Source organism: Xyrauchen texanus, chromosome 36 (genome assembly GCF_025860055.1).
Source record: "Xyrauchen texanus isolate HMW12.3.18 chromosome 36, RBS_HiC_50CHRs, whole genome shotgun sequence".
Taxonomy (NCBI): domain Eukaryota; kingdom Metazoa; phylum Chordata; class Actinopteri; order Cypriniformes; family Catostomidae; genus Xyrauchen; species Xyrauchen texanus.
The window spans coordinates 37378008-37401474 of NC_068311.1; the positions used below are offsets into that span (position 1 = coordinate 37378008).

A 23467-nucleotide genomic window follows, 5' to 3' on the forward strand; every position below is an offset into this window, starting at 1 on the left:
ACCAAGTACAGGGCTTGTTTGCATGTGGAGAATGATCTTACAGTTTGCCTGTCATCCATCACTCCAAGAATAAACCTAATGTGTTGTGAGAGAGGCTCACCCATCAGTGAGGTATTGTGAATTGTGAGAGAAGAATGTGATGTAGCCTAATGCAAATATTTCAATAAAAAAGGTCTGAATAGGCTTAATTACTATGAAGTGTTATGATTTGTTGTTTGTTCTGCCAATGATTTGAATAAGGATCAATAAGTTCATTATTTTAAAGTTAAAGCACTTACTGAAAGTAACTTTAAACTAGTCATTTTAAATGTTTTGGTTTATTAGGACTATAACAGTCTTGCTACTGTTAATTTTATGAAAGCTTTTAAGATCAATTACTTGAAAAAAGTATAAATGCTAAAAATGTGTCCAAATGCAATTAGAATAAAATTACCCTCTGTTCAGGATTCAAATTGAAATGCGTTTCTGTTTATCACTACGAAACTGGTCTGAGGTATTTAGGTTGAACATTTTAAGAATACAAATAGTTCCAATGGCATCTAAGAGTACAAATGGTAGTAAGCATATACATAATCAGTGTTACAATTATGAGGGGGGGTCCTTGGGAAATGTTCTGCCCTGTAAGGAGTCCCCCTAGCCCCAAACCGTTTGAGAACCTCTGGTCTAGATTGTTAGAATCCATATTTGGAAACAGGCATAATTAAAAGTGTTATATACAGACACAGATTGCTCATACACATACTGCACACAAGAGAGCGCTCAATGCAACAAAACTAATTTTAGTAATGGAATAAGGTGCCAAAGTGATATAATTTTATTGATAGGCACTTTGTTTTAGTGTTCAATAAAACTTGCTTGGAGAGGTTTTTGGACACTTCGATAAATAAAAGTACTCCATCTTTACCTTGGATCCAAATGCTGTAACTTTTGATTGCTTTGTACTATCAACAATTTTTTTTCCTGGCATAGTTGACATGTTGGAGAACAGTGTTTTATTATGAGAGACTCAGAGCATGATTTAAATAAATTTTCTTCAAATTTTGAAAGGTTTTCTATTAATTAATACCATGCAATTGAGCATCTTTGCTATTGTTTTTTTTTTTGTTTTGTTTTTTAGAGCTATAATCGCTTACTTTTAGGTATGCCAATAAACTATGAAATCCTTTAAAATGCATTCAAGGTGTAAGGGGTTCAACTTTCCCATCACCATGCGCAGTCCTAATCCACGTCTACAGTGGACTGTATCCTGCACACTGGCAGTTGTAAAAATTTCTCACTTTAGAATCGCACTAAAACAGCCTTGCGTTGCCATTTTCTGAAGGAGAACGACACCAGGCTTTTGTGCATCTCAAGCTGTAGAGAAACACTGCACACACTTCATGTCGGCAGCAAATAGTCAAGTTGAGAAATTATTTGACATAATAACCTAATGATTTTTGCAATTCTAATATTTCTTTGTGAATGAAAAGATATGTAGCAAATTTCAGTTTAGCTTTTTGTTTTGGATGCATTTTTTAATTAGACACCAAATCCATTCATTTGTCCGGTAAACTTTATAATTCCTGGACACATTGAACAGCACTCTGCCGTGCAGCAAACTCATTGGGTAAAAAGACACAGGCTTGCGTTCCAAAAATGTAATTCAATAACTCACTAGATGATATCTGACAAAACAGCATATGAACATTTCCATGTGCGTTGCGTGGACTTATCAGTGGGCAGGGCTTCACATTAGACAGAGAATCTAAGAAACATGGGTTTTTCCAGCATTTAAACATTTTCTGCGGCTCATACAGACACAGAACAATCCACACTTATCAAGAGCAGGATGAGAACACATTCTTGCGTACAAACACAGCTTCATGGAATGCAAATCCGAAGACAGGGATCTCAAGACACGTATTTGTATGTTTCAAACTTAATTTAACTTGACACAGCGACGCAAAAACGGTACGTTTATGACAACGTAACAGACACGCTCCAAAAGCATTTACTAACTATTAATAACTATTGTTATTTGAGGGGCTTTTTCAGCAAATATTTATGCAATTAATTAATCAGCATACCATGGAATTAATTTGATTAAAAACATTTAACCGAAATGGCGGCTCTAATCATGACAAGATTTTAGTCATATTGCCCACCCCCAGGCAGTGGGTTACTGTCCAGAAGGTTACTGACCAGAAGGTCGGGGTTCAAGCACTAACACTTCCATGATCCCACTGTTGGGCCCTTGAACAAGGCCCTTGACCCCATTTGCTCCAGGGGCACCTTATCATGGCTGAACCTGCTCTGACCCCAGTTTAACTGGATTATGTGAAAAAGAAATTTCACTGTATAAATGAAAAATGTATAATGTGTGGCAATAAACAAGGCTTTCTTCTTCTAACACAGTGTTCCCAAGCGTTGCCAATGGCAACTTGATTTTGAAATGATTGTAAATAAAAGTAAACGTGCTAGATGTTGCACCATGTCGCAGTTTCTTTTTTTCTTTAAGAGTCTTGCACACTGATGTTGTTTTTTCCTCTAACTGAAATAATGTCTTTAAAATGAGAATAATAAAAATTTTGGTTAATATTCATGATTATAATTTAGCTTCTATAAATACAAAATTAAAGGTCTTATAATTTGGCATACTCCTGTAAGTGGGCAGTTCTGGGCCAGAACAAGAAGAAAATTGGACCAGACTACATACTGATAATCAAAAGTCATGTGGCTCTACTAATGGCATTAACTATTTTATCAATGTTCTCTTTCAAATTAAAGTGCAAATGGCCAAGCTTAAACACACATCTATTTTCTATAAACAATCTCAGTGGAAAAATATCTTACTTTTAGTATGTGAAGCAACTGTCCTGTGTAGGAATTCCACACTTTGAGGAGATGATTGTTGACAGCCGTTATGACAGTGTTGTCATGGCGATCCCAGGAAACCATGGTGACTTTGGGTTTAAAGAAACTTTCGTCCTCTGTTAAAGGTGTAGACCTACAGTAAGCATGGAGCAAGCAACTACATTAGATGTAGATTGAGTCACTATCAATGAAAAGTGTTTAAGACAGAAACTGCTCAAACCCTGGAAGAGTGGCAGACATCTCCAATAAAATACTGTTCCACTGATGTCTCTGATGCAGACGCCAAATCCGAGCAGTGCCATCTCGACTGCCACTCACAAACCTGACAGTGATAATTAAAAGAAAGTTTTAGGAATATATAAAACACAAAGAATAAACAAAACTAAAAACATTTTGTTTGCGGTGCACGGTCAATAATACCTCTCTCCTGAATGGCAGAACTGAATACTGTCCACCTTGTCCTGTAAATAAAAAAAACAGTCAGTCTTGATACCCCACAAAAGATAACAAATTCCCCATAAAAACTAACGCATAGGCTTGGATTCGATGCATTGGGATTTTTTCAGACATAAATAGGGCTGCTCAATACACAATAGTCTCTTCGGACATATTTCTCAACACAACTTTAGTAAAGTGGGAGCGATAGGGTAAATTAAAGGGGGGCACATGGTGCGGACTACATGGTGTGTTCTAAAATTCAAAACAATAATTTATTTTCTACAGAAGGTATCAATGCTCAACATCAACATTCTGAAGAGCCAAGGTGTGAAACTCGCATAGTTTGCCATTAAATTTGACCCAAATCATAATCAAATGTACAAAGATTATTTACTGTAGCTAACACTAGATAATTTGCTGTTTATATGTATTCTTCATATAGCCTACACAATGTTTTTTTCAGTTACAAGTATGATGTTTGACAACTTAAGACATACATAATAAACATTGCCATTTCTAATCGTTCAGTTTGCAGTTACACTAACCTGCAAACTCATAAACATCCTCTGAAGTACCAAAACTTTCGTAACTTTGGACTACCATCTCCTGTGACGCTTCAAGTAAAAGTTTTTTGCCCTCGTGGTCTCCCAATGCTCTTACACCAGACTTTTAAACAGAGACCAACTGAGTGTATTGGAAAGCATGCACATTTGACTTCTAATTTAAATGTCGGCTAATTTTAATATATCGATGCCTCAAAAATATATCTATAAAATAACATGCCGATCAATAATCGATATTTTATGACATTCTTACTAACTCACATGACTAACGTTGTGCGAAATGTCTAACGTGCTACATTTGAATTGCTAGAGATTTTAAACTTGAGCTACTGTGTGAGGGGAAGATGCAGTTTAATAACATTCCATTATTGAGCGAGCACATTTATAAAAAACATAAAAATAAAAAAAAATAAAAAAAACTTTCCATTAAAAAAATAAAAAAATCTTGATCAATACAACAATTTCTATTTTTCGAAATACCTTTTCATGTTTCAATATATTTTACCCTAATCAGCCTCACATAGCTGTAATGTAAAACACCGCAGTACCCCCAGCTTCTCACTGAAAAGTGAACTGATATATTAATACAACTCAGAGAGAGAGAGAGAGAGAGAGATGCAAGCCTCCGTTGCTGGTTCTAACATGACATTTTCAAATGAGCAACTAAGACTTGAGCTGTATTAAAGACAATACAACAGGATCTATATTATCTGAGATATCTGTGGGAAACACAGTCGAGGACACACATTATACCTGTAACGCACACACTTGAGGTAGGGATGGGCGATACCACTTATTTTCTTTTCGATACCAATATTTTCAATTCCAATATCGTAGATACCAATACTTCTGTTAAATTAACTTTTTTTGCAATTACTTTGGATAAAATTGGTAATTTTAAATAATATTTTTAGTCATTATTCAAGTCATGATTTTTTTTTTGCCTAAAGAAAATTATTAGAATTCGGTTTTGTTTAGCCTTACAAAAAATTAACCATTTCACTACAGTAATACAGTATAGCTTAACCATGGTATTTAGATAAACCATAGTTACCACACAATTAATCATGGTTACTACTACAATATTACAGGGAAATAAATATGCAGTGCAAATTAGTTCCTCAAGGGATGCTTGTGTGTCAGACGCTGGAAATGTCCTGCCCCTTACTGAAACGGAAAATATGATTGGTTGGCAAATATTCAAATCGCGTCTGAAATTAACTTTCTGATTGGTGGATCAGCTTAATCCGACTGACTTGCCAGTGCTCCCCAGTGCATCTCTGTGCACGTTTAGAGAGAATATCTTTAAAAAAAAATATATATATATATATAATAATAAAACACACCACTCAACGGTGCTGCGGCATCGCGTTATTAGATTGAAAAAGTTCCGGGTGAAATGCTCGTTGTTGTAGCGGCCACACGTATCATCAGTTATTTCATGTGGGCATACACAAAATCCTAAGACAGACAGACAGACAGACAGACAGACAGACAGACAGACAGACAGACAGACAGACAGACATACAGACATACAGACATACAGACATACGCCCAAGACTACCCACCAGAATTGTTTCTCTGATTTTCTATCATTAGCTCTACAAGACACTGATCCATCTTGTTTGAACAAGTCTTGTGACGGCACAAGCGCTTGTCTACTTGTGTCTTTCAGCATTAATGAATGTTAAGAAGAAGAAACAGTTCCCATCCTGCACAAGTATTTGCTAATAAAGGCTAATCCATTTTATTTCACTTTGAAGCTTATGATTATTGTTTGTGGTAATCAATCAACCAACCAGTTAAAAAAAAAATTATATAGAATCTATATTTTTGTGTGAGGATCGATATTCGATACAACATCAGTATCGGAAGTATCGATACTTTTAGGATCGATCCGCCCACCCCTAACTTGAGGCCAAAATGTACTTGTGAGAGAAAAACAGAGTTGTCATGTCAGAGCACTCCTGCATCTCGGTAGGGATGAGAAAAACTTAAGGTTTATAACGGGAATATACCGATTTTGAAGCGATGTTACTTCTGATGAGAGCTGCAACAAAAAAAAGGTAATCCCAGAAGTAATCTCTCTCATTTTCTGAGTTTCTCACTTTCGATCCGTCAAATGCGAACTCACACACATGCACAATTGCACTAACTTGTTCCTCTAGTAAGTCCTCGAAGTAAAGCAGCACAAGCATCCGTTGCTAGTTCTAATGTGCCGTTTTTGAATAAGCAAAATGAAGGCTCCGATTGTATAAAAAGCAAGATGCTGAATATGTGGCAGAATAAAGTAATTCCACTCACAAGAGCGTTTTAGCGACAAAACCAGAAAATGTTTTGAGATAAAACACTGAACGATGTTTTAAGGTGTGTTAACCATGGTATAAGCCGAATAATTGACTCCGGCCCGTTGAGTTGTTTAAAAATAATGCCGCTCCGCTGCGTCTCGTGACCGCTTTACCACCTCGGGTGTGCATTATTTTTAAACAATTCAATGGTCAGTCGTCAATTATTCCTTACATAATTTATAAAGATATAGGGAGCACTTTACCTTACCCTTTCCATAACCTTAACCCTTTTTGTGTTGGCTCAACCCCCTTTTGGAGTAACCCCACCCTCTTTTGGAGCTTCCGCCCCATTTACAAGTCTCTGGCCAGCAGCTATACCTACTTGAGAACAGCAGCGACAGTACAACAGTTTCTGGATGGATGTTTAACTGTTAGGAAAGGCTTTTAGTTTCTGTTATGCCTGGATATTTTTCTGGTAGGGTTGTTGAAACTTATATTGGTTGTCTTGGTTTAAAGCTGATGTAGATTCTGCAACATTAGCACCACCGAACAGAATTGCAAAATTCACAAAGCTTTATCATTATTCACACTAGGGATGGCACCAATCCGACCCGACACAAATATGATACCGCATGTTGGTCATTGACGTTACAGTCAAGCTCAAAGAATGACATAAATAACATTCAAAACACTATTAAAAGTAGTCCATATAACTAGTGCATTTTATTCAGACACTTACAATCATCCAAAAGCTTTTGTGAATTGCAAAAGGCTGCGTTTAATAATAAATATACAATCAGCAAAGTAGTGTCTGGCACTACGCTTTACTGAACGAGCGCCGCTCTGCAAACAAACATGCGCAGAGGCTCGTGATGCACTGCTAAGTGTAAAATGTGGTCCCGCCACACATACTCCATCTCAGATGTATATGATCAATAGTTTGGCCCGCATATAACATGCACTGAAAATGGCACCGTACAAGCATTTTACCAGATGCTGACTGAGAAGCGTTTTACACTACTATGAATTAGCCTACAAACAAACACTCAACACAGACTTCCTGGAGCGCTCAATGCTGGACTTTTAAAATAAAAGCCTGATGAAAATTACCTATGTATTGTAAAATTATTATTCCAAAAAGTACTGTGTGATTGAAAAGTGAATTGATATACTAATACAACTCAAATTAAATAAAAAACACACACACAGAGAGAGAGAGAGAGAACCATTTATCTGTCTAGATCAGGGGTGCCCAATACGTCGATCACAAAGGCAATGCTAGTAGATCGCACACAACTTAAATGTACTCTCGTTAAATTTTAATACAAATAAATATAATGTCTTTCCTTCTTTTAGTTAAATTTATTTTTATTTTTTTTCAATTCAATGGGCTTTATTGGCATGAAAGTTTCAAAAACAATGTTGCCAAAGCATCATATAGAATAAAATAGAATAAAAGTAAAATACATTTTGTCCAATAACTTGGACAGTATATAATTATTAGTAATATATAAATAACAGCAATTTATAAATTATTATTATTAATATTATTATTATTTATTTGACCACATCACATTGTGTGTGTTTGTCTAGATCTTTCACTGTCCCTCAGGTTGTGGCATGCTGATACATATTGGGCAGCAAGATGTGCCCTGTCTCCTTTTCCTAGGAGTATTTTTAATTTTGAGAGGTCATTTAGGTCTTTAAATTCTGAAGTTTCAGAGACAAACTTGTTTAGGTAAACATTCCTTATTTCTCTGAATGTTTCACATTTTAGGAGGAAGTTCATTTCTGTCTCGACCTCACCTGTCCAACAGTGACCACATATGCGGTTTTCTTTTGGTTGCCATGATTTTTAGTTTCTGTCTGAAATGCACTTGACGAGTAAATATTGACCAGGCGAGGTTTTGTTTATTCAGTTGCCATGACAACTAGGTTTGCGCATACCCGCTTTCCAAGGACTTTGAAAAAAATTGCGATGCTACTGCGCTGTTTCAGAAGTCTTTGGAAGGCGCGCATGCGCAAACCTAGTTGTCATGGCAACTGAATAAACAAAACCTCGCCTGGTCAATATTTACTCGTCATCAGAATAAGGTAATTGCCCTGGCTATTGTAAAATATTGTACTGTAGGTGTTTTGGGTTTAGTGTTAAAACTGAATGATATCAACATTGAACATCGTTATATATTTTTTTATTAATTAGAAGATGAATTCCATGTAGGGATACATGCAGTAGTCCCAACAAGCATTTTCTTATTTTAAATGAAACTGTTTTTTTTTAGTTGGTAGATCTTATTGAGTTGGTCATTTAAAAGTAGATCATCACACAAAAAAGTGTGGCCACCCCTGGTCTAGATAGATACAAGTTAAAATGTGTGAAGAGAACTGGTTTCTTTTCTATTTAAGACTTTCACTGGAATTGCGGTTATTTACTGATTAGTTAATGTTTTGTACAAGCTCTTATGTAATTGTTTTTTGTTTTCCTATTTTATAATGTATTGTTTGGGGATTTTGTTTCTTTCACAAAGAGTACTTCTAATCAATTCCACACATTGAATTATAGATGTTCTAAACACATTAATAAAAAACAACACTGGTATCAGATCGGCCAATACTGATATTTCAGGTATCGGAACAGGGTACTTCACACCTCACTTCCTTCTTTATTATAGTCAATAAAACCCTCCTCCAGGGACTTCTTTGAACGCAATATCATGTCTTGTGCCTTATTTTCTCATCATCCCGCTACACAGATTCATTTGTTTAGCATGTAACCACTTATCAATTTTAACATTACTGCCAAAGAAACCAATAAAAGGAAACTGTTTACTAATATAATTGTGACTGTACATTTCATCCATGTCATTATTGAATGATCTATTTGTGTTCTCAGTATAATAGATTTTGTGCACAGTGCATAGGGCTACTTTAGTATTATTACCGTTTACTTGCATTGTCCACTGAGGCTGTATATAGTAATATAAAATAATTATGTGTATTACACAAGTCATATCTCATGTATAATTTCTTAAATTTGGGATAAATGTAGTACAATACTATAAATTATGTGGTGTTTAAAACACTTGAATAATCATTAAAATATGTAAATAAGAGTGCAGTTTATCTTCAACGATGCAAGTAATATTACAGTTATAAATGTTTTAGTGAATAACAATACATCCAAGCGAAAATATAATGTCATGACTCTGCGGGTGAATATCTCGAGTGATCATAGGCAAAGTCCAGGTAACCTCTAACCATATACAACTCATGTTAAACTTTACTCCACAACTTATTTGCAATTTTAGGGAGCCGAAAGTGCTGTAGTGCAACTTCAAATGTCAGTATTTTCTTCAGATAAAGATATCACAAGGCTTCAGAATACTTAAAATATAGAGCCAAGTGCTATAGACTACTTTTACAGCGGTGTGTGTGTGTGCGTAATTTTTGGATCTCAATAGCCCCAGTCCTCATTATAAACGATTATGAAAGAGCATTCAGGACAAGTTTCTATTTTGGAGTGCCATGGGACAAAAGTCATATGGATTTGGAATGACATGAGGGCAAGTAAATGATGACAAAATATACATTTATGGGGTGAACAATCCATTTTAACCAAGAGCACTTACTGTGTGAGAGTCAAGCTCGGCTAGTTTTTCTGGACTGCCACTGCCCATGTAGTATATCCTGATGACATCATCAGTGCTTCCTGTTGCAAGGAACATGCCACCTGTATGAGGGAAAACAAAATGTCAACATTAGGAAACCTTCCATAAACAAGGATACTTTATGTCCAGAGAATAGCATTGCTCCGTTACCAAAACTTTGGCACGATACCTGCCCTGGTGCCCCGGTATCAATACTTGGGCAACAAATAAACAGCCTCAGATTACTAATGAAAGTGCACAGAAAAGGACTTGATTAAAATAACTTATAATAATTTGCCATTATATATTGCGTTTTCCAGTTGTATTTGTTTTGGGATTCTATGTTATTTTTAGAGCTTCACAGTATAAATGGAAACAAATCCCAAAAATGTCTGGAAATGATAGGGACTGAGTAGACAAAGAAATAGAGGAGCAAGATTGATGCGGCAATAACTAATATTAAAAGTAGCAAATCAGCTGGTCTAGAATTGAGCCAGAATGATCTCAAAAATAATATATTTACAAAATACAATTCATAAATGCACAGCACAATTCACATTCACAAAATAAGATGCATACATTCAAAATACAATTCATAAATATACAAGTCAGGGCACAAATATTTCCCCAATTGTCCACACAAATACTTCTCACTTAAATTCAAAATGTTTTTAAAAATATGTATTTAACAAGTCCTTTAATTCATTTGCATTAAAACGTTTGTGAATGTGGTCTCATTTAAGGATTGTTGAATCAGCATTTGTAAATGTTTACATGTGTGTGGATCCCTTTGGATTTGTGTGTGGCTTTTTTGAGACTTACCTGCAAGGTTTCGAATCGTAAATTGCTTTTTCCCCCTTTTCTTTAGCCAGTCACATTGAGCTTTTAATCCACCAATCACAACATGCCTTGCTGAACTCTGGTGGATATCGTTACCAGAGTTGCTCATTCATTCCTGAGAACAACGGGGAGAAATATCTGATAGATTTGGCTGTTTTAACAACTAAAAACATGACGAAAAGTTGTTGTGTAGTTTTTTGCACTTCAGACAAACCCCATAACATAAAATGCCTTTCAAACAATAAATATAGGAGCATAAAGAAAAACACTGTGGCTGCAGTCGACCACATGCTGAATACATGGTTTAGTGTGTTTGAGAAACATCAGAGCGGATTCAAGAATAAATCATTCATCATATAATCACAACAGTGGTTCCAGCAGAGACATAATGATGAGTTAACACCAGAGAACAAGACAACATTCCTGAGAAAACATGACATGATCGGAGTGCTGCTTATATTGGTTTTCATACTTAAATCAAATCAAACTTCTAAGGGGATGTTGTACTTACCATTGGGTTTGGCAAAGTGTTTAATTAATGAAACAAAGTTGCTGTAAATGTTTAGCTACGCAGTACTAGGTATGAATGTATACTCATCACCATAAGCATGGACTTTACTGCCAAACAAGGTACTTATTACGAAGAAACAATAATGAAAACTGCTTATGATAGTGATTAATTGTTTCTACATTGCATATTACTGCTGCATATTTCTTCTTTAATTAGATTTATTTTAATTCCCATAATTACTGCACCCCCCTTTGTTTTTTGCTTAGTTTTATTCTATGTGTACTATTAACTTTACCAAAGTGTAAGCCTTCTTGCATTGTCTGCTGAGGCAGTAAATTGTACTATTAAAATAATTAAAAGGTCTTCCATTGAAATCACATCAACCATTTCACAGGTTTCACCTCTTAAATATTTTTGTGTAGAATAATTTCAAAATATCATTAATGTGTGGACAAAAACACTTTAATGACCATACTAAAGGAGATAAACAAATGTGTTGATGTAAAAAAAAAAAAAAAAAAAAGTTAAACATTGTAGATCCCAATCAAATAAAACATTAACGTGAAAAACATAAATGTAAACTTCTGTACCAAGACTTCTGAACTGTACGACTCAACAGCTTGCAGCCAAGGTGCTCTTCTTTAGGCTTCTATATTTATTGGTTGAAAGGGGATACAAAAATAATTTCCTGTTTTTTTAGCTTTGTCTGAAGTGCAAAAAACTACACAACAGCTTTGTCATATTTTCATTGTTAAAGTAGCCAAATCTATCAGATATTTCTCCACATTGTTCTCATAGTTACTGGTAACAGGGAAACAATATCCACTTCAGCAAGGTGTGTTATGATTGGTGGATTAAAAAAAGCTCAATGTGATTGGCTAAAACGTAATTCAAAGCCATCCACACATGTGACAATATGCAAATACAGATTCAACAATCCATGAATAAATGTAACAACATTTACCAATGTTATGATGCAAATTAATTATATAACTTGATATATCCATATTTGTAAAAACTTTGACTTTAAGTACCTCCCTGGGAACCAGCACCTTATCGTGGTGGAGAGGTCTGTGTGCCCTTATGATCCTGAGGGCTGTGTTGTCTGGAGCCATGTGCTCCTGGTAGGGTCTCCCAAGGCAAAGTGTTCTCAGGTGAGGGGCCAGACTAAGAATGGTTCACAAAGACTCCATGAAAAGAAATGGCAAGAGGAGGAGTTACCCTGCCTGGAGAAATTGAGGGGCACCTGTCTGGAGCCAGGCCCAGATGGAGGGGTCGTCGGCGAGCGCCTGGTGGCCGGGCTTGTCACGGAGCCTGGCCAGGCACAGCCCGAAGAAGCGACGTGACACCCCCTCTACATCCCTTGGGCCCACCACCCATTGGAGAAACCGCAGGAGTCAGGTGAGTTGCCATATGGGTGGCAGTGAAGGCTGTGGGCCTCGACGGACCAGACCCGGGCAGCAAAGGCTAGCTCTAGGGACGTGGAACGTCACCTCACTTGAATCTGGTGGGGCTTACTTCGACGCACAGTTTTGGCTATGGATCCGTACTCCTGGATAGGGGATGAACTCTATTCTTCTCTGAAGTTTCCTAGGTTGCGAGGCGTCAGGGCGGGTGTGGGGATACTCAACTGGTTGTGGGTGGGGGGAACTCTGACTGTTGTCTTGCAAATGCACCGAACAGCAGTTCAGAGTATTCAGCCTTCTTGGAGACCCTGAATGGAGTCCTGAATAGGGCCCCAGTAGGGGACTCCATATGATGCTGGGTGACTTCAACGCGCAAGTGGGAAATGACAGGGACACCTGGAAAGGCGTGATTGGGAGGAACGGCCTCCCCGATCTGAACTCGAGTGGATGTTTGTTATTAGACTTCTGTGCTAGTCATGGAATATCTATAACAAACACCATGTTCGAACATAAGGATGCTCATAAGTGTACGTGGTACCAAAGCACCCTAGGCCGAAGGTTGATGATCAATTTTGTAATTGTGTCGTCGGATCTGAGGCCATATGTTTTGGACACTCAGGTGAAGAGAGGGGCAGAGCTGTCAACCGATCACCATCTGGTGGCGAGTTGGGTCAGGGGGTGGAGAAAGACTCTGGACAGACATGGGAAGCCCAAGCGAGGAGTGGGGGGAACTGGGAACGTTTGGAGGAGGTCCCTGTCCGCGAGATCTTCAACTCACACCTCCAGCGGAGCTTTTCAGGCATCCCTGCGGAGGTTGGGGACATTGAACTGGAGAGGGCAATGTTCAAAGCTTCCATTGCCGAAGCTGAGGTGGAGAGCAGCGGCCTCAAGGTTTTAGGTGCCGCAAGGGGTGGTAACCCTCGAACACCTTGGTGGAAACTGGTGGTCAGGGAAGCCGTCCGACTGAAGAAAGAGACCTTCCAGGAATTGTTGTCCCGGAGGTCTCCAGAGGCAGTTACAAGGTACCGACAGGCCTGAAGGGCTGCGGCCTCGGCCATGAGGGAGGCAAAGCAGTGGGTGTGGGAAAGGTTCAGAGAAGCCATGGAGAAGGACTTTCGGTCCGTACCAAAATGCTTCTGGAAAACCATCCGCCACCTTAGGAGGGGGAAACGGGGAACCATCCAAGCTGTATACAGCAAAGATGGGACTCTGTTAACCTCAAACAAGGGAACTACTAAATCCCAACACGCCCTCTATGCTAGAGGCAGAGCCGGAGGATGATGGGGGATCAGATTCTATTTCCCTGGGGGAAGTCACTGGTCAGCAACTCAGCAGTGGCAAAGCCACGGGATTAATGAGATCCGACCAGAAATGCTGAAAGCTTTGGATGTGGAGGGGGTGTCATGGATGACACGCCTCTTCAACATTTCGTGGAAATCTGGGACAGTGCCTAAGGAGTGGCAGAACGGGGTGGTGGTTCCCCTCTTCAAAAAGGGGGATCAGAGAGTGTGTGCCAACTACAGGGGTATCACATTTCTCAGCCTCCCAGGTAAAGTTTACTCCAAGGTGCTGGAGAGGGGGGTTCGGCCGATTGTCGAACCTCGGATTGAAGAGGAACAATGCGGGTTCCATCCTGGCCGTGGAATGACAGACCAGATCTTTACTCTCGCAAAGAGCCTGGGAGTATGCCCATCTACATGTGTTTTGTGAATCTGGAGAAGGCGTATGACCGGGTCCCTCAGGAGAGACTGTGGGAGGTGATCTTAGGGTGATCCAATCCCTGTACATCCAAAGCGAGAGCGGTGTCCGGGTCCTCGGCACAAAGTAGAGTTCGTTCAATGTGGGGGTTGGTCTCCACCAAGGCTGCGCTTTGTCACCAATCCTGTTTGTGATATTCATGGACATGATATCGAGGCGTAGTCGGGGTGGGAAGGTGTGCGGTTCGTGGGCTGGGGATCTCATCGCTGCTTCTTGCAGATGTTGTTGTCTTCATGTCATCATTGGTCAGTGACCTTCAGCTCTCACTGGATCGCTTGGCAGTCGAGTGTGAAGCGGTTGGGATGAGGATTAGCACCTCTTAATCTCAGGCCATGGTTCTCAGCAGGAAACCGATGGAGTGCGTACTCCAGGTAGGGAAGGAGGTATTGCCCCAAGTGAAGGAGTTCAAGTACCTTGGGGTTTTGTTCACGAGTGAGGGGATAATAGAGTGGGAGGTTAGCTGGAGAATCGGGCAGCGGGGGAGGTATTGCACTTGCTCCATCACACCGTTGTCAAGAAAAGAGAGCTGAGCCGGAAGGCAAAGCTCTCGATCTACCGGTCAATTTTTGTTCCTACCCTCACCTATGGTCATGAAGGCTGGGTCATGACCGATAGAACTAGGTCGAGAGTACAAGCGGCCAAAATGGGCTTCCTCAGAAGAGTGGCGGGCTTCTCCCTTAGAGATAGAGTGAGGAGCTCTGAGTAGAGCCGCTGCGCCTTTGCGTCGAAAGGAGCTCAATTGAGGTGGTTTGGGCATCTGGTAAGAATGCCCCCTGGCCGCCTTCCTAGGGAGGTGTTTCAGGCACGTCCAGATGGGAGGAGGCCTCGGGGAAGACCCAGGATTAGGTGGAGGGATTACATCTCCACACTGGCCTGGGAACACCTCGGGGTCCCCCAGTCAGAGCTGGTTAATGTGGCTCGGTATAGGGAAGTTTGGGACACCCTGCTGGAGTGGCTGCCCCCGCGACCCGACTTCGGATAAGCGGTTGAAGATGGATGGATGGTGAGAAGTATTTGTGTTGGCAATTGGGGAACTATTTGTGCCCTCACTAGTACATTTATTAAATGCATTTTGAATTTAAGGATCAGATTTTGAATTTATGAATCGGATTTTGTGAATATATAATTTTTTAGATCATTCTGAATCCATAGTCTAGATGTCTACTAATTGATATTTACAAAAATCTAATAAATTAGTCTGACCTTTTTTAGAAATGTGTATCCTAGAATGGTATTCTTTCCCCTACTTTAAGAAAGTGCAATTGTCACACCACGGTCTGACCAGCAGAGGGGAACCTAGAGCACAAGTCCTTTCACAACTTCCTCCTAATTTCCAGTTCATTATTAGCTTAATGATATCACCTGTGCCTGGCTTGTTAGTGTGAGTGTGTATGTGTAATATATATATATATATAAGCCCTGCTTTTGATTGTATCTTTGCTCAGTCTTGAATTTCTTTTGTTTGGGCTTATCTTATGTAAATGCCTGTTCCCATTTTACCTACTTTTGATTACACTGACAGACTTTCTCCAATATCTTTTGACCTTCTTGTTTGGGAAGTTTGTTCTATGCTTTTGGACATGTTTTGCCAGCATCAAGCTATTGAGGATCTGTACTTTCTTCAGCCCTGCTTTTTGATGACTGATCTATTGTGTTTATTCAAGAAGAACATCAAGTAAAGACAGCTTTGTTTTCCTTAAAGTCCTGCCTCTTGTGATTCTCTGCAGTTTGGGTCCACACAGCTCCATAGCATAGCGGTTAGTGCTCTGGGTTGCCAGCAGCACACTCTGGGTTCAAGCCCCGGTCCTGACAGCAATAATATATAATCCATGTCATGCAAAACCAAAATTCCACTGATACAATATAAAATAATGCATAATAATAATAATAATAATAATAATGCCCCAGCATTATATCTTTAAAGCATCCTTTGTTAAAGTTCAAATAATATGGAAGCAGGTTATAAAAATAGACTCCGAAACTGGCATTTCTCTGTGTGGTCAGCGTCGCGTCTATGAGTTGTATGAAATGACCGGGGAAGAGAATGAATCTTCTTCCGGCTGATAAGAACTTGCGTCAGCTAGATTTTAACGTGATTGCTTACAATGTAGTGAATCATAATATCTGCATCACGTTCACTGTGTGTATATTATCATGAAGAAAATAGGTGATACGCAGCTCTATTAAGGAGAGATTTTATTTATTTTTTGTGAGTTAAAGATGAATCAAAGTAAACAAAAAGGTGAGAGTGGAGTCTTAGCCCATTATACACCTGTTTTTTTATTCATCTTTTTGGGTTGATTACCAAAATAATATCTAAAACTCCTTTAAAACAACTTAAATTCACCATACTGCATATACTATACTGCAGAAGAATTTTTTTTATTGAGAATGCTGAATACAATATTTTATCAGGGCTCGACATTAACGCTTATCCGGGACAAGTGGATTTTTGAATGGGCAAGTGAAAGAGCATTTTACTTGCCTGACCGTACAAGCTTAATGATTAAAACGTCAATAACTAAATAACCAGCTATATGTGATAGCCTAGGCCTGTGCCACTTATTAGAAAGTGCATATTCTTATTCTGCTGTTGAAAGTAACCCAGAGTATGTAATTGAATAATTTGCTAGTTATCTAGTAATAGCTGTGCCCTGTTTGATTGACAGGCAGCATACGCGTGTTCCGAAAATGATTGCGCTAGTGCGCACCGGAGCGGTCAAATACATTTCAAAATTCTACCAAAATGCCCATCAAAACACAATGAGTTATGTCTAATATTAATGTAAACAGCAGAGAAAAAGAGTCACTGCTCTTGACTGAATAACTTTAGTAGCTTTAAAAATTATTAATTTATTAAAATCATACACTGAAGACCAGTAGAAGTTTTATGTTGCATTACATTCTGAATGTTTACTTGAATGCTTGATAGCCTACTGTTGTTAAAATAAAGCACAATTTTCTTAATTTGTATATTTTGTTCTATTATGTTTTTATCTATTTATTGCCGTTTTTAAATTCTTGACTGTTTACTAGTCTTGAATAATTAAGAACTTGAAAACATTCTTCCATAATTAACATATTAGTTAGTGTTACTATTTGTTGTGGTTTTGAGAAGTCAAAATTTCACTACAGACAACTTAAATTATGGTATGTGATAATTAGGGCTGTCGATTTAACGTGTTAATTCAGTGCGATTAATTTTATAAAAAATAGCGCTTTAAAAAAAAACAATTTACATAATTAAATTGCAATGACCCCGGATTGTAATAAAGAAGATTCCTGAGAAATGCAAGCTTGTAGTACCACCCGTTTACTCCAGAGGGCAGTAATTGAATTTTCAGCTGTGTGGCAACACGCAGTTTATACAGTGAAGAAAACAACCATCCAGCAGACACACAATACAAACATGAGTTACGTTCAAAACATTTGATGGAGCGCAAATTTGAACTAAATGATCTCAAGATGTGTTCGAAGTATTAAACTATATTTAAACAAGTCCTCATAATAATTCTCGAACTAAATGACAAATTCACTTCTGACATGGATTGCTGTGAAATGTATGCCAATGATTGGTTTATGTTCAATAATATGGTAGTAACCAATACATTGTAATTCTCTGAATATATATAAACTTTTTAAATATTTAAAAGATAACTACGTATAATTATTTCATCATTATATATTGAATTATTGTTATACGAGGGGCTTTCTCATCAAGTATGCGATTAAATTAAATCGGGACATCTTGTAATTAATTTGATTAAAAATTAATCGATTGACAGCCCTAGTGATAATGTATAATCTTTATTGTATATGGTAGATCTTGCTGTAATAACATGATGAAAAAGTAGATCTTATTCAATAAAACTGAGCACTCCTGCTGTAAATGGTGGCAATGGAGGCGTTCCATTATTTGACTACCACATTTAACTAAATAATTACCATATGACAATAGCCTCCTCCCCTACCCAGTTTTACTTTTCAAGTTCTAGAAAATCCACTGTTAAAAATATTAATTTTTTTAAAAAGTTCAATAAACGCAAGAGATTTCCAAAGCCAATTAGTAATTGTGTTAAATAATCCTGATCTCAATATTGATCAATAAAATCATGATTATGATTTTTGCCATAATCGAGCAGCCCTACTATAACCTGGACCCCATTTTTTCCAATACCTACAGAACCAATTCCTCTACCATTTATTTGTACAATTTAAGAAATAGGAAATCAAAATGAATATAATGCCCGAGTACAATATGAGTAATATAAATATGAGGAAGCGTATTGCTAAATTTATTTGGAGCAAAAGATATCCAAGACTATGATTATTTCTTTTCAACTTGCCCTATGACAGAGGTGGATTTTAAAACTGCCAATTTACAGTGGTACATTTGGCAGCACAGTTAAGGGCTGCTCTTTTCTGGTTCTGCAGTCCATCTATACAGTGTACAAACAAGGATGGAGACCCAAAATGCCATGAGCCTTGACGCATTTATATTTTGAATCCCTTGAAAAAAATCTCAAAGTATAGCACAAATACCTTTGCTAAGAATACTGTAGAGGTCTGATATGAAGCACAAAAGGCTCTTTGTGAACAGTTTACATCATATTTATCACCTATATAGCGCAATGGGACTTTCACTCCAGGTAAACTTTGGCATTGTAATATGATTGGAGATCTACACATTATTGGATAACATTATTTGTATTTTGTCAACCTAAGGGAAAAGAGCAGAGACCGCTATTCATACGGTAATGTGTTGAGGCAATCAATGCAAATGGTAAATGCCCCCTACTGTGTCTTAAAAACAAAGACAATTCGCTTCTCTGCGCATTAGGAAGAAAATGATACACAAGTGCGAAAACTCCTGGATAGTGACGAAGAGTTAAAATTTTCCTCAGAAGATGAGCGGGACTCCGATGAACGTTTGTATTTTGAAGAGAGACTTGATCCAGCCAAGGATACAATTTCAGACGAGTATGTCATTTAGTTTTCATTAGTTGACATGCTATTTTACATAAACCTGTACATATTTTACTAGTGGGAGTGTTTCCAGACTTGTCAACCAGGATTCAGAGTATTGAAATATGTCTTAATAGGCAAGATTTAGTTACATCTAAATGCTGTTTTGGCTAAAGCAGCATTTATGCTGCCTCATTATCAACAACAAAGCTTGTGTTTGCAAATATGTGTTCAGGTTAAATGAGTAAAATGCACTTTAAATATGCCCATATTAGAAAATCAGCATATTATAATGATTTCTGAAGGATTATGTGACACTTAAGACTGCAGTAATGATGCTGAAAATTCAGCTTTGATCACAACTTACATTTTACAATATATTCAAATAGAAAACTGTTCTTTTAAATTGTAAAAATAGTTAATGATATCACTGTTTTTACTTTGTTTTGGATCAAATAAATGCTGTCTTGGTGAGCAGAAGAGACTTCTTTTAAATGGTAGTGTAGGTCTAAAATTAAGTCTTTATGTAAAGAAAATGTATAGTCAGATTACTTCTAACTTAAAACTTGATTTGAATCATTAAGTCTCCTCGCATTCATTCTCTTTCTGTCACATTCCTCATTGATGGACCCAGGGGAGGGGTCTTCGTCTCCTCAGGTGTGAATTACAATCAATATTCATGATATTTCACGCCTCCTCGCATATGACCTTTCTAACACTAAAAGTGTTTTACAAAAGTTAAATTACTATATTATTTTGTATGAATGTTCTCAAAAGGCTTGTGGACAAATGTTTGGTATGTGTTATATTGCCTTATTTCAATGACTTAAAAATTTAGTTTTCAAAAACCATGCATAAACGTTATTTTCTTAATACAAACCTGTACATACAATTTGCTCACATATTATTTTAGCCCAGTTTGTGCTGAATACAGTGTTATCAGACTTAAGTCATTAATGTGTTTTTAAGCAACTGAAAAAAGCACAAATGCCAAGGCATGTCAAAACTTATCCAGGGCCCAAAACACCCTCAGACCCCAGAGGGTTAAAAGTCCAACATTTGACAATCAACACTAGAAATAAATACAGCTCTCGAAAAAATTAAGAGACCACTCCAAGTTTTCATGTTCTCTAAATGTATTATTTATAGGTATATGCGAGTAAAAAGATTTTTTTTCTTATAAACTTTTTCACAACATTTCTACAATAAAGATTATTTTCATTTAGAGCATTTATTTGCAGAAAATGAAAACAGGTCAAAATAACCAAAAAGATGCAGTGTTTTCAGACCTGGAATAATACAAAGAAAACAAGTTCCTATTCATTTTTAAACACAATACTAATGTTTTACTTTAGTAAGAGTTTAGATATCAATATTTGTGTAATAACCCTGACTTTCAAATCATAGCTTTAATGAGTCCTTGCATGGTTTCTACCAGTCTTCCACATTGCTGTTGGGTGAATTATGCCACTCCTGGCTCAAAAATTCAAGCAAGAACAGACACTGGAATGGGATGGCTGCCATACATATAGAGATGCTGATTTAAGAAACATTTAGAGTTGTCTCTTAATGTTTTCCAGAGCTGTATTTTATATTCCACTGGAAAAATTCTGACATAACTGATGATTATATAAAAAGTTATTGATATAAAAGGTAACTTAATTCACTGTTTGGCAATGCAAAGTATTAAAAAATATTTTAAAAGTGATTGATATAATTTTTTAAATAATAATTGGTCCCTCAGTGCAAAGCTTTTTATTTTAGGCATACTTCCCAAAAATCTATGCTCGCTAATCTCCATGTACTGGAAAAATATCTCCCACCCTTCACTTAGCCATTGGCTAAGAGAATTGTCAGCCTGCTTATCAGTAGAAAAACTGTATGCGTTAAAAGAAAGAAAATTATTTATTTTATAAACATTTTTCTTTTTAGAAATAAACATGACTTGCAATTAGAATAGTAAGAAGAGAAGAAGTCTCTCATGTACAAATTAAGTATGAAATGCATTGGAGTGTGTTATTTTTTTATTTGTTATAGTTTTTCTTCATGTGCATGTGCATTATTTTCTGTGTATAATCGCTATTATGAATATATTATTAAATTGTTTTTTGTTTGTTTCTTTTCATTCTTTATGAGATGGCAATAACCATGTGGGGAGGGGGAATATACATTTTCTATTTTTATTTGCTAAAAAATAAAATAAAAAAGAGAACTTTAATGAAAGCAAATCTGATTACCTGTGGCACAAGGCTGCTACGGCTCAATTACAGCATACTGATATTCAGTACACTTGTATTTGTGATTTTGCACACAGCTGCAGTGTGTGCGTTTGTGATCTGTAACTTTAAGTTCTCATTAAACCATTATTTTGATGGTTCAGCCACTTCCCACCACTTCCTTTCCCATTGTGAACCTTGTTACATAATGATAATAATAAAACCATTTATTATTAAATGATTGATATTAGTTGTGTTATTGCTATAACTTTGCATATTTTATTTTTCTATACAATAGTAATATTTTTCTGTCACAATTTCAGAAGTGTATGTGTCAAGTATGACAGAGCACAGCGGCACCTCTCATTCATTCTGAGGCGTGCAGCGCATGCAGACTGTATATAATTTAATTAAATGACATCCTTCTGCTGTTCATTGATCACACTTGGCCATATCAAGATTTGAATTTAATTCATTAAATTTAACATCGTTTAATATTGCTATTAGCACTATACTGGAGTGTGGTACAGAGTAATCAACAATATGATATTTTACCGTTTTACAATTTTTGGTGTCACAATATTTTGTTACTACTGGTTTACTACTGGCAACCCAACCAGAGAAAACTAGTAAAATACAGCAGCAGTCATGGTCAGTCTTACCAGGGCTGAAGGATGAGCAGACAGTTTGAACACCCGGTCTTGGCTTCTCTGTGAATTTGTGTGGACGATCACTGATGGAAAGGAAATAGGAAAGGTTTACCTCAATCTTTATCCTAGGAGTATGAATACAGCATTATGTACTCTCAAAAAAAGAAGTGTTCCTCGTATTTTCAAGCTAAGAACAACAACACTCACCTGAAACCATTATTATTCACATCCCACTGCCAGAAACACACTGTTGCATCAGTTCCAGTGGAGACCATGTACCTTTTGTAGCCCTTGACAAATGGAGAGAACTACAAACAGAAACGGGAAGAATACAGTAAATACTTAGTTTCATCAAGTAAAGTTCAACAAGCCAGTACGGCAAGCAGAGGCAAAAGCATAACACATGGAAATGATGCTACTGTAAACGAAGGCTGCCCCCTGATAGTCGACCAAATGTTAGTCGATGAGAAGAGTCTTGGCTGACCAAGTTTAAAAAAAAAAAACTCCACAGGAAACCGACGAACATTGTAGTAGTAGTAGTAGTAGTAGTAGTCCTTTATTGTCACATAGTAAACCAGTGAAATTGGCCATCGACCTGTCCATACAAACATACATATGACAAGGGGAGACAGGACAGGAAGACAGGGAATTAGAAGAAATACAGCATGACATGAGGAGAGGAGAGGAGAAAAAAAAAAGGCAGCCCCCAGACTATGCTCCTTAAGAAGTACAGTGTGGGAACAGGGAAAAAAACACCTCAGCAACATTAGCACATAATCAGTACACTCTACAACATGAACAAGACTTGCAACAGGGGAGGGATTGGGGGTGGAGGTGGCCCAGCACAGGCAAGCAGCCATCCGGACCTGCAGCCATGTTCGGCGCTGGTCACAGACCCGCCTGTCAGACTGGGGGTACAAAGCGCTAAGGCGAGGGATAGGGTATCGGGCGGATGATTGCATATCTGTATATATGTGTAAGAGTTAATGTGTGTGTAGGCCTGGAGAGTCGCTATGCCAGCATCTAATCTAGGTGCCTCAGTCCGCAGGGTTGTCATAGCGATACACAGCAAGTTGCCATGGAGACAACCTTGATCAGGTCCCAGACATAGTCAACAATCACCAGGTGCCTGGGGAGTCGGGGAAGGAACGCAGAGTGGCTCACTGCAGTGCTCTTCCGGGGAGTTGTTGTTCCAACAGCTGCCTTGGCCAAGGCCAGTGCTGGTTGAGGGCGGCCGAAACAGATAAGATTGGGATTGTTTGGTCTTAAGGAGAGTAGCCGCATTCTAATTTACACGGCTATTCTCCTGGTCCATTTTGGTCTCTGAAACGA

The 23467-nt window shown here is 37.8% G+C and overlaps 1 protein-coding gene across 4 annotated transcripts in view; it reads right to left on the minus strand.

The window, feature by feature from the left end:
- LOC127629868 (bromodomain and WD repeat-containing protein 3-like) overlaps nt 1-23467 on the minus strand; it is a 104432-nt gene that overhangs the window by 44991 nt on the left and 35974 nt on the right. For all 4 annotated transcript variants that reach the window (XM_052107150.1, XM_052107149.1, XM_052107148.1 and 1 more), the window contains exons 9-14: nt 22343-22443; nt 22148-22218; nt 9772-9872; nt 3274-3314; nt 3074-3175; nt 2833-2986 (exon numbers count right to left, since the gene is read on the minus strand). In XM_052107150.1, coding sequence (XP_051963110.1) covers nt 2833-2986; nt 3074-3175; nt 3274-3314; nt 9772-9872; nt 22148-22218; nt 22343-22443 — 570 coding nt within the window. The remainder of the gene's footprint in view (nt 1-2832; nt 2987-3073; nt 3176-3273; nt 3315-9771; nt 9873-22147; nt 22219-22342; nt 22444-23467) is intronic.